Source organism: Leiobunum rupestre, chromosome 1, assembly GCF_980474605.1.
Source record: "Leiobunum rupestre chromosome 1, qqLeiRupe1.1.hap1, whole genome shotgun sequence".
Lineage (NCBI taxonomy): Eukaryota > Metazoa > Arthropoda > Arachnida > Opiliones > Sclerosomatidae > Leiobunum > Leiobunum rupestre.
The window spans coordinates 27,467,171-27,478,274 of record NC_143384.1 but is presented as its reverse complement, the minus strand read 5'-3'; the positions used below and the strand labels follow the sequence as shown (position 1 = coordinate 27,478,274).

General features: G+C 35.7%; 2 protein-coding genes and 1 long non-coding RNA gene across 3 annotated transcripts; all 3 read left to right on the top strand.

Annotated features, from left to right (window-relative positions):
- Positions 1-251: 251 nt before the first annotated feature.
- On the top strand, positions 252-3,090 carry LOC149962024 (uncharacterized). Its single transcript, XR_016478087.1, has 5 exons — positions 252-390; positions 478-515; positions 2,815-2,874; positions 2,945-2,968; positions 3,029-3,090. It is a non-coding gene; the product is annotated as an uncharacterized LOC149962024 (long non-coding RNA).
- A 1,487-nt stretch (positions 3,091-4,577) lies between these two features.
- On the top strand, positions 4,578-6,457 carry LOC149962023 (uncharacterized). The gene is made up of 6 exons (XM_090174299.1): positions 4,578-4,788; positions 5,882-5,919; positions 5,990-6,049; positions 6,120-6,143; positions 6,206-6,253; positions 6,316-6,457. Exons 1-6 carry the CDS (start codon positions 4,638-4,640, stop codon positions 6,367-6,369), a joined length of 375 nt encoding a protein of 124 aa, XP_090030425.1. The 5' UTR covers positions 4,578-4,637; the 3' UTR covers positions 6,370-6,457.
- Positions 6,458-7,017: 560 nt separating this feature from the next.
- LOC149962022 (uncharacterized) lies at positions 7,018-10,555 on the top strand. Its single transcript, XM_090174290.1, has 7 exons — positions 7,018-7,143; positions 9,881-9,933; positions 9,998-10,048; positions 10,121-10,141; positions 10,203-10,223; positions 10,304-10,333; positions 10,470-10,555. The coding sequence occupies exons 1-7, from the start codon at positions 7,038-7,040 to the stop codon at positions 10,503-10,505; spliced, it is 318 nt and encodes a 105-aa protein (XP_090030416.1). The 5' UTR covers positions 7,018-7,037; the 3' UTR covers positions 10,506-10,555.
- Positions 10,556-11,104: the final 549 nt, after the last annotated feature.

Below are 11,104 nucleotides of genomic sequence, written 5' to 3'. Positions count from 1 at the left end.
AAGAACGTTTAGTTTCGAACGCACTCACTCGTAGTTTGCGGAGCTACGTAGTGGCTTCAGGTGAAACCTAAGACCTCATCCTAGAAATTCCAACACGACAAGGGACCAAATTTGTTCACCTTTGTTGACTTAGTCCACATGCAGCACACAAGAGAATCAATTAAACCTTGATGACGTCCTCATAAATGAAAGCGGTAACAGTATCTACACCCCCTTCGATCACAATTCAGACTTTTTTTCTCTAGATGATAATGAAACCACAAGTAATTCTGGCGATTTTAGGGTTGACTTTGTTTTACGCATCGGCGGACAAGGATATCGACGCCGAAAAATGGTTGGAAGGTTGTATCAAGCTGCTGAAAAACTACGACACTTTGAAAAAACAACATAGTAAGATATTGCGTCTACCAAGCCTTAGGATCAACTTCAGTATTTTTGCTATTTATGATTAATGTATTTCGACTTCTTTATTTTTAGCGATTATTAAGGTCCTGATTGCTGATGATTGCAAAGAAGTAAGTTTCGTTTTGAAATTACAAACAATAAACTTTATTTTAATCAGCAAGTAGGGTGGCGCCCTACAGAAAGATAACTCGGAAATTGATCAACTAACGAGGAGTGTACCCGAGGTGTAAATCACCAATTTTGATGAAACTCGGGGGGTATGTAGACCTTGGGGTAACATGAATTTTCACCAATTGAAAAGTTACGCTGGGCTTCCGTTTTGCTATGGCAACCGAAAATGTTTTTGACAACTTAAAATGAAAAAATCTACATTTAAAAAAGCATGGGATTTTCTCGGTTTCACAGGGGGGGGCTACCCTGTGAACATTTTTGAAAACCCAAAAAAAATTTAAATTTTAACTAAAATGCTAAATTTTAACAATTTTGGGTGAAATTCATCAAGTAGCCCCCCTGTGAAACCGAGAAAATCACATGCTTTTTAAAGTTGTCAAAAACATTTTCGGTTGCCATAGCAAAACGGAAGCCCAGCGTAACTTTTCCCTTGGTGAAAATTCATGTTACTGGTGATTTTCACCTCGGGTACACTCCTCGTAAGTGTAGTGGGAGTGCACTGTTAGAAACGACGTCAAACGTTTATAATAATTCTCTGAAATTGTTTGTGTAAATTATTTTGGTTGTTAATATCATTATTGAATATGGAACAATCTTCAATTCTAAAAAAAAATTTGGCCCCATAATGCCCAATTTTTTCCCGGGCAGTGCTCCAAGGTAGGGATTTACTAAACTTCGACTTTGAATAACTCCATCGCTTAAAATATTAGTGATAAAAGTTATTTGAAATATTTTGTGGCTGTTTTTATAGTTGAAAATGTCCTTAACAAATCTAGGTTGGAACCCTCAAAGGTTTGGCTTGTAATTTTTTAAATTAGCTTATTTCAAAAGTGGTTGAAATTACAGGATCAAATGCTAAAAGAAAATAAATGTTAGAAAAGCGACTGGTGGTGATATATCGGGAGAATTGATCAATTTAAATATAACGTTTTTGAGCGCCACACAACCTTTACATTTTGAGGTATAGCATGTTAACGTATCTGCAGCTTTTCACTGGCCAAATGAATTTTAAGATCCTCCGATTACAGAGAGTTTTTAACAGGCGCACGCTTTTGAATGTTTCTTTATTTTTGACATTTTTGTCCCGCAATTTCGTCAACTTTTTAAATAATATTTTTTAAAAACATTTTCAGAGACAAATTCAGACCCTTATAATAACGTTTGACACCGCGCGCGCTTCTACAAGTGCCGCCAGAGCGCGCAGACTTGGATCTCAGATATTAAACAAGCGTGAAACACTCATCTTCCTCCTATCGGGGGAAAAGGGCGTTACAGCGACTGCGCAAGAGCAAAGTTATCGCCAGGACTAGCTAGGTTCAAAAAACAGTATACGCTCATCCGGTTTTTTAAACATGAACTCTCAAGCCGTTTTGTTTAATTACGCCTATTAATCAGTAAATTAACGTAGTTTTAAAGTTTCCCGTTAAGTGGCGCCCCTAGCGGATTAAGTCAAATTGTTATACCACTGAAACTATGCTTTTATAGAACTAATTATTATATTATACTCTAGAGTGACTAAGTGTTGAGCTCTAATGCCTAATTGGTGGTAGGTAATTAATTTGTATATAACACGACTTATACTTCACGGTCATAAAAGTATTTTATTTTAATGTTTTAATTTAAAAACGTTATTTTTTTAATTTGAGGTTTCACGTACGTGACTCCTTGTCCAACTGCTGAGTTTAAGTATCAATCGTGTTATATACAAATTATAATTATACGATGGTGGGTTATGTATTGGGGAAAATAACTAATATTGGTTATGTACCGATAGATAGCGCCACTTGCTAGCGTAGCACTAGTATGCAGAGGTAACCAAGTTGATGCTGAGTTTAGTACTTTTGTTTAGAGCTTTTTCAGTACAGAATAATGTAACTGATAAAATTTAGGTTCAAGAAACTAAAATTAGTTATTAGTAAGAACATTAATAATACGATAAATTAACAAACGTTGTAACTCCCTTTAGAGGCAAATCGTTATAACTATTTAGAAGGGACGATCTAGGTTAGATAGCGGTTTTTCAAACATAGTCGCATGCTGAGTCCCTGTTACGCTTATTTCTTTCGAAATTGGGCTGCTAGTATAATATTGCATTGAAATATTTTAATTCTTCCACTGTAGTCTGTTTCATTGGCTCCCTTTAAAAATTCAGAACAGACGTCACAATGGTTGTAACTAAAATATATACGTCTATGCTAGCTTTTCATATATTTTAAAACAGCGTTAATTATTTTATAGGATTATTTAAAAATGAAGAATGCAACATACCCCATATTGGACAAGTTTATGGAAGCAAAAGTATATTTTAAAATACTTCTCTTGTACGTAAAGTTAAAAATTGTAGTTAATATAAAATTTTGAATTTTAGCCCGATGACGAAGCTATGAAAAAGGTATTAAAAAAATCCACATAAATGACACGATTATTATAATAAAATGTATTTTCATTTTAGGAATGCCAAAGTGACGCTTTCCATCAAGTATGTTAAAATATTATACGCCACCGAATCTAAGAACGTATTTAGATTATGAGAACGTATGAGTACATTCGATGATAGTAGTAAAAGGTTCTAACTAAGTCTGGCTGAAAAACAAATTAAAACAGAAACGTTTGGTTTTAAAATATTTGTCTACACACAATTATTAAGAATCTAACAACTGTTTTGTTATTTCTCACGAAAATAAGATGTGTGGTGGCGAACTACTTAGCTCTGTCGCCTCGCAGCAAGAGGAACCGGGTTCGATCTCAAATTGTGGCACTGGGTGAAAACTCGGAACCACTGCTTCCGGGTTGAGTTTATAAGTTCTCTACCTGCTGACCAAAGGTGTTTTCCCCAAGTTCTTCAGGTTCCCTTTCTATAATAACTTGTAGAGAGGCCTTGGGTATTAGCCTAGTTGATTATGATACCTGGGCGCGGAAACGAGCTAGAAAGGTACACTCGTAAATTCTCAGTAACCTAAATACATTCTTTCCCAAACGAATTGGTAGACTAGGACCACGGGTTTCCCTGTCTGCTAAGGTATTGTTCTAATTATGGAATATGCTTGTGTGTGAATAAAATTTGACATTGCTAAGAACAACAGATGTTAATACTGAAATTCGGAAAGATGACGTAGTGATAGTTTTAGGTCACGAATAGCTACGAATAGTCCAAAACTCTGAGGTCTATTTGTCAAATTACCTGACTGGACGGAAAAAAATGTATCGCTTAACTCACGAAATAAGTAATAATGTAAATAAAAATGAAATTATACTTGTTGTTAGCGATAACTAGCTGATTAAATTGGTAACGTGTCAATCGTTATTAATTATAAACTATGGATAATTATGAATTATTATAAATTATAATTAGATAATTATTATTAACTTTATTATTTATTAATTGTAGATTTACAAAGATCACAAGAGAGTTTGGGTAATAATTTTAAAATAATTGATAAAATTGGGTAAATAAATTACACTTTTAATCAATTTTTATATATTATTTTTAACAGGGCTGCCTGTACGATTTAGCTAAAGAATATGGAGCCACTTAAATTCAATAACCCAGAAAAAAACTGCTATTGTAATAAAAATTATATAATTATAAGTTTGTGGTGTCTAATTATTCTCGTTATTGAAATACGCATGATCACCTACCGATAAAAAAACCAATAATTAACATTCAAATGACGACCGTAAAAAGGATGAATAAATAACTTGGTTTTTGCCTTTCAAATTAAAACAAACGGGCCGGATATCGCTAACACCAAAAATAAACGCCCGATAATAGACAGGTTTAGCCCCCTCGCTAAAACGTAAACGGGGAACTTATAGGAGAGTAGGATTAGCTTTATTTTGAACAAACTTAACCGATACCAATTCTGCCGTTCACGTTATTGAGGCTTAACCCGTGCCTTTTTTTAGAGTGCAGTTTGACTAGTCATATCGGATGATTGAAAATTAACTAGTTCAATTTTTGAGGTCAATAAAATCCATCGACTATAAATATCCAAGGAAAACAATCGAGTATTGCATAACCACCATTCAACTCGTTCAATTTCTGACGCAAATTAAGAATCATGTTGGGACTAGCTTCAAAATTTGTATTCTTAAGTATTGGCTTGGTTCTGCTAGTGTCGAAAGCAAGCGCGGAACCCGACGAGGAGGAATATTTGGCTGAGAGATGTCTTAAGTTCATCGACAGGTATCCAACCTTCAAGAGGACCAGGGGTATGATTTTATAAATTTGTAGTTGAATTTAGACCTTCATTACACCACAAATCTATAATATTAATCTATAAGTATAAAACGAGGGATGCACCGATATATCAGCCATTTTTTCTAATATCGGTATCGACCAATATCGGTTTTACAAAAATATTTTCAGAAAATATTTAAAAATTAGAAAATTATCGATTAACTAACTAATGATAATATTTTTTTTTGATTGGCCGCGCCACGTACGTCAGACTTCAGAAGCTAGATCATACCTTTTTTAGACAGGGGGTTACGAGTGTAATCAAATAAAAAAACAATGATAATTGATTTGAGATAGAAAATATGTATCACTTAAAATGAAAAGAAACATATTCGGATATGCTCTTGCAACCTTTTTTTCATGAAAACTTAAAATAAAATGGTATGACAGCTTACTGAACCGTCTTTTATAATGATTTTATCATATACACTACTGTTATGATAAATAACTTAGTTAATATCGGCCGATATATCGTCCGATATTATCATTCGATATTACCACCCATATCGGTGCCTACCTATATAAAACTATATTTCACACGAAAAACGTTTCCTGAGTGCTTTCGTGGCAGAGACTCTATTGTCGGTTAGGCATTTGACAGTACCTCGCTAATGTGCGATTCCATTCCCATGATGACGTCACTATCAATAGTTATCGGTAAAATAATTACCAAAGAGACATACCTATGGAATATAATTATCGACTTAGATAACGAAATTTGACAACTCATAAAGAATAAGCACGACTTTAAAGGAGGGTTGATATTTAATGGATTAGCTTTCCTTACGTCATAAATTATATCTGCAACGTTGTCTCAGAAGGCAACACTGTTCTACGAAAAAAAACAGGAATCAATTAATTCTAGTTTAGTGTTCAAATTATTAAGAATAGTCCTGATAAATATTTTCATTAAGGTATTTTAAAAAATTCAGAATTTCATAAAAAAAATTAATTCAGAAGTTAAATAACTTAATTCAGAAGTTAAATAACTTAATCCACTATAGTTAAAAAATAGTAATTCCAAAAACATTGGGAAATACTAAAATAATTATTTTTAAACTTCAGTTATCGTTATGTTTTTCATGTCACGAGAATGCAGAAATGTAAGGCACTATTATTAAAAAAACACTTTAAATTGGGTTAAAATAATTATTTATAATTGATCCCAATTAGGCTGTCAATAACATGAAAGAAATTTACACCATTGCTGACGAATACGTGGCTAATGATAACGTACGTCTGTATTTAAACTACATAATTTTAAATAGATATCTAAATTAATCTTGATTACTAAAATATCTAGCAAGATTTGGGCACTAAGAAAGAGGTATATACACTATTATTATAAATGAAACTACAAAAACTAAATTCATTGTTATCACAATTTAGTACTGCGAGAAACTGTCCCCAGTTATGGCCAAACACAAATACGGATTAGTAAGTATATTTAAATGGTGAACTCATTTAATTTATTTAATTATCTTTTGATCTCGCAACAGAAATGTTTGAAAGATATTCACGACGCGGTTTACGATGAAGACTCCAAAAATTGACACAACCAAGAAAATTTTGGTTTTTTAAATGAAAATATTTTATTGTTTTTTACACATATTTTCTAATTAAAGTATTTTTTCCGAATTATATTTGCTAACCAAATTTACTCATAACAACAAACATAAAGGTTTTTCCTTCCATTGTCTATGTTACTGTAAATCAAACCTGTTTTGAAATCATTGCAAAATAACGAAAATGCTTCGTTTGATTAAACAAACCGTAAAAATACCCACTTACCAGTTAGTCTATTCCAAATTGAATAACAACTTGATTCAAAAATGTTTGGCATAAGCGAGGTTTTAAATAAAGCTAAGCAAACTCATCTGTCTGAGTAACGTTGGTTAAAGAGCGAACTTCAAGTGTGTAAATTAAACTTAAGCTACCTGAAATCGAAGTTCGTCTTTGTACATCCGCCCTTGCGACATAGTTTGTGAAATATTAAAAGAAAAAACTATTTGATCAGGAACGATGCCCATAATTAATAATGGTTTTGGTTAAACCTCGGAAAACCCCAAGTTTTCAATATAGACTAACAATAGAAATAACCCAAAACAAACTAGGTTAAGTTGAGCTTAAGCCGCTGTTTTACGTTCTATAAATTCAGAATGCTGTTCTTACAATGATCACATTTGGTCCACATCTGCCAAGACACTCTAGCAAACGGACAATGAAGGCTTTCGTCGCTTGCATGTTATTAGCCGCCTTAGTGGGACTAGCTTACGCTGGCTGGGAATGCTCCGAAGATAAGGTGAAGAAAATGTGTGGCCCAGAGGGTGAGATAAGCAACTTGATTTTACCTCTAAGGGGTGGGGCTGGTTTTGTGTTTCTCAATCGAAAGGAGCGTTGAGGTTGGGTTGATTTTGTGTTTATCTATCGAAAGGACCGTTAGGTTTGGGTTGATTTTTTGTTTCTCTATCGAAAGGAGCGTTAGGTTTGGGTTGACTTTGTGTTTCTCTATCGAAATTAGCGTTGGGGTTGGTTGATTATGTGTTTCTCTATCGAAAGGAGCGTCAGGTTTGGGTTGATTTTGTGTTTCTCTATCGAAAGGAGCGTCAGGTTTGGGTTGATTTTGTGTTTCTCTATCGAAAGGAGCGTCAGGTTTGGGTTGATTTTGTGTTTCTCTATCAAAAGGAGCGTTGGGGTTGGTTGATTTTGTGTTTCTCTATCGAAAGGCGCGTCGGGGTGGGGTTGGTTTTGTAATTTTTCTATCGAAAGGAGCGTCAGGTTTGGGTTGATTTTGTGTTTCTCTATCGAAAGGAGCGTTAGGTTTGGGTTGATTTTGTGTTTCTCTATCAAAAGGAGCGTTGGGGTTGCTTGATTTTGTGTTTCTCTATCGAAAGGCGCGTCGGGGTGGGGTTGGTTTTGTTATTTCTCTATCGAAAGGAGCGTTGGGGTTGGGTTGGGTTGATTTTGTGTTTCTCTATCGAAATTAGCGTTGGGGTTTGTTGATTATGTGTTTCTCTATCGAAAGGAGCGTCAGGTTTGGGTTGATTTTGTGTTTCTCTATCGAAAGGAGCGTTAGGTTTCGGTGGATTTTGTGTTTCTCTATCAAAACGAGCGTTGGGGTTGGTTGATTTTGTGTTTCTCTATCGAAAGGCGCGTCGGGGTGGGGTTGGTTTTGTGTTTCTCTATCGAAAGGAGCGTTGGGGTTGGGTTGATTTTGTGTTTCTCTATCGAAAGGAGCGTTGGGGTGGGGTTGGTTTTTGTGTTTAGCTATCGAAAGGAGCGTTGGATTTGGGTTGATTTTGTGTTTCTCTATAGAAAGGAGCGTTGGGGTGGGGTTGGTTTTTGTGTTTCTCTATCGAAAGGAGCGTTGGGGTGGGGTTGGTTTTTGTGTTTCTCTATCGAAAGGAGCGTTGGAGTTGGGCTAATTTTGTGTTTCTCTATCGAAAGGAGCGTTGGGGTGGGGTTGATTTTGTGTTTCTCTATCGAAAGGAGCGTTGGGGTTGGGTTGATTTTGTGTTTCTCTATCGAAAGGAGCGTTGGAGTTGGGCTAATTTTGTGTTTCTCTATCGAAAGGAGCGTTGGGGTGGGGTTGATTTTGTGTTTCTCTATCGAAAGGAGCGTTGGGTGGGGTTGATTTTGTGTTTCTCTATCGAAAGGAGCGTTGGGTTTGGGTTGATTTTGTGTTTCTCTATCGAAAGGAGCGTTGGAGTTGGATTAATTTTGTGTTTCTCTATCGAAAGGAGCGTTGGAGTTGGGTTAATTTTGTGTTTCTCTATCGAAAGGAGCGTTGGGGTGGGGTTGATTTTGTGTTTCTCTATCGAAAGGAGCGTTGGGGTTGGGTTGATTTTGTGTTTCTCTATCGAAAGGAGCGTTGGAGTTGGGTTAATTTTGTGTTTCTCTATCGAAAGGAGCGTTGGGGTTGGGTTGATTTTGTGTTTCTCTATCGAAAGGAGCGTTGGGGTTGGGTTGATTTTGTGTTTCTCTATCGAAAGGAGCGTTGGATTTGGGTTGATTTTGTGTTTCTCTATAGAAAGGAGCGTTGGGGTGGGGTTGGTTTTTGTGTTTCTCTATCGAAAGGAGCGTTGGGGTGGGGTTGATTTTGTGTTTCTCTATCGAAAGGAGCGTTGGGGTTGGGTTGATTTTGTGTTTCTCTATCGAAAGGAGCGTTGGAGTTGGGCTAATTTTGTGTTTCTCTATCGAAAGGAGCGTTGGGGTTGGGTTGATTTTGTGTTTCTCTATCGAAAGGAGCGTTGGGGTTGGGTTGATTTTGTGTTTCTCTATCGAAAGGAGCGTTGGAGTTGGGTTGATTTTGTGTTTCTCTATAGAAAGGAGCGTTGGGTGGGGTTGGTTTTTGTGTTTCTCTATCGAAAGGAGCGTTGGGGTTGGGTTGATTTTGTGTTTCTCTATCGAAAGGAGCGTTGGGGTTGGGTTGATTTTTTGTTTCTCTATCGAAAGGAGCGTTGGATTTGGGTTGATTTTGTGTTTCTCTATAGAAAGGAGCGTTGGGGTGGGGTTGGTTTTTGTGTTTCTCTATCGAAAGGAGCGTTGGGGTGGGGTTGATTTTGTGTTTATCTATCGAAAGGAGCGTTAGGTTTGGGTTGATTTTGTCTTTCTCTATCGAAAGGAGCGTTGGGGTTGGGTTGATTTTGTGTTTCCCTTTCGAAAGACACGATATAGTTAGGTTATTATTTTCAAATTGAATGCGGGGTGGTTAGGTAAATTTGGTTGATCTAGAAGCAACATCCACAACGAGAACGCAGCTAACCTTTAAACACCCTAAGACAGTGTTGTGTACAAATTTCATTGGGTGAACCTTTATGCTGAACGTTTTACGGTCGGGGGGAGACAATTTCCGAATTTCCCCTGAATTTTCGCCTTCTGACGGCTGCAGGTGCTAAAGCGTCTAACCAATGAAAAATTTACAAAAGGAAACTCAATACTTTTTAAGGTGGCTTTCTCCTAGTGTGGGGTGCTGCGTTTGTAGCTCCTAGGGGTCATCAAGGTTCATTGATCTTTCTAACAAAGAGTAAATATTGAAAAATCATAGCATTTATGTTCCTTTAGGTAAAGCATTTAAAGCAAAGATGGAAGAAAAAATGAGCGAAGACTGCAAGAAGGTAAAAAGAGTAAACCTTTTATCATTATTTCCAGAAATTGAGCCCAATTGTTTCTTCTCAATAGAAAGCAGAACCATTCAAGGGCAAATGTGAAAAGATCTGCAAAGATTACGAGGTAACGTGTAATGTCCAAATTTCGTATTAATAATTTTTTAAATCGTTGATAAATATAATATTTTAAATTTAGTCTGACAAGGACTGGAACAAAGTAAGTACTAACATATGATTATCTTGACTACTGAAATCTTACTGATCGATTCGTTTACCAGGTTTGCACCTCTAAGAAAGCCGTAAGAAATAATTTAATTTCATAAATAAATTTCAGTCAATAAAGTTTTGTTTAAATGTAAAAATATAATTTAAATTACAGATGTTTCAAGAATTCAAGGCCGCAGTTGGAGTAAAAATAAAGTTTTTAATTACAAAATTAACCCTATGAAATTATATTGAAAGCGTACCAAAAGAAAATAACCCACTACATTATATAGATAGGATATTATGTGTTATATTAATTCATTTTCTTTTTACGTTTGCAGGAAGAATGCATGCCGAAATTTGAGAAAAAGGAGTAAATTAATATTTAAATTATGTATTGAAAAATATGTTTGATTTAATAAATGGTTCAGTTTCAAATAAAAATTTTAGTGTATTATATTACTGCAACTATATAATATTTTATTGTCATATATGCATGAGGGCTACCATATAGTGCTGCTTGGAAGGGCACCCGTTTCTAAGCTAGCGAAAATTTACTTAGAAAGTACGGCGGGAACGAATTTAGGTTGCGTGACTTGCGTCTATTTTGGCCCAGGGAGTTTAAAGTGAAAACTTTACTATTGGAAATTCGTCTGCAAACTTGGCCTTCGACTGGTTTTTTCACAATCCTAAGGATTTGTGTGTATAAGTTTCACGTACAATGTTCCGTTGCCGATGCCGATGCCGCCGTGTCGCGCATATATCTTCAACGGTTAGGTCTAGAAGAGTCAATGATATCTCGTTCAAGTGTACATATGTATATCGCCATTGATAGCCTTTCATAAATTTTTGAAATCGAAGCCCAAGAAATTACCGTTTTCGGTAGTTTGGCTTTGTGTGGTTGATATTTCGTTATAAATTAAGTCCGGTAACGTTAAAAAAATATTATTGGATAGGTTGCGATTCAGTGGAACTA

Coding starts and splice junctions, on each gene's coding strand:
- LOC149962023 (XM_090174299.1), top strand. CDS start 4,638: ATGTTGGGACTAGCTTCAAAATTTGTATTCTTAAGTATTGGCTTGGTT. Junction 6,050..6,119: donor AATACGTGGCTAATGATAAC/GTACGTCTGTAT, acceptor TAAAATATCTAG/CAAGATTTGGGCACTAAGAA. Junction 6,254..6,315: donor CCAAACACAAATACGGATTA/GTAAGTATATTT, acceptor ATCTCGCAACAG/AAATGTTTGAAAGATATTCA.
- LOC149962022 (XM_090174290.1), top strand. CDS start 7,038: ATGAAGGCTTTCGTCGCTTGCATGTTATTAGCCGCCTTAGTGGGACTA. Junction 7,144..9,880: donor GAAAATGTGTGGCCCAGAGG/GTGAGATAAGCA, acceptor ATGTTCCTTTAG/GTAAAGCATTTAAAGCAAAG. Junction 10,334..10,469: donor AATTCAAGGCCGCAGTTGGA/GTAAAAATAAAG, acceptor TTACGTTTGCAG/GAAGAATGCATGCCGAAATT.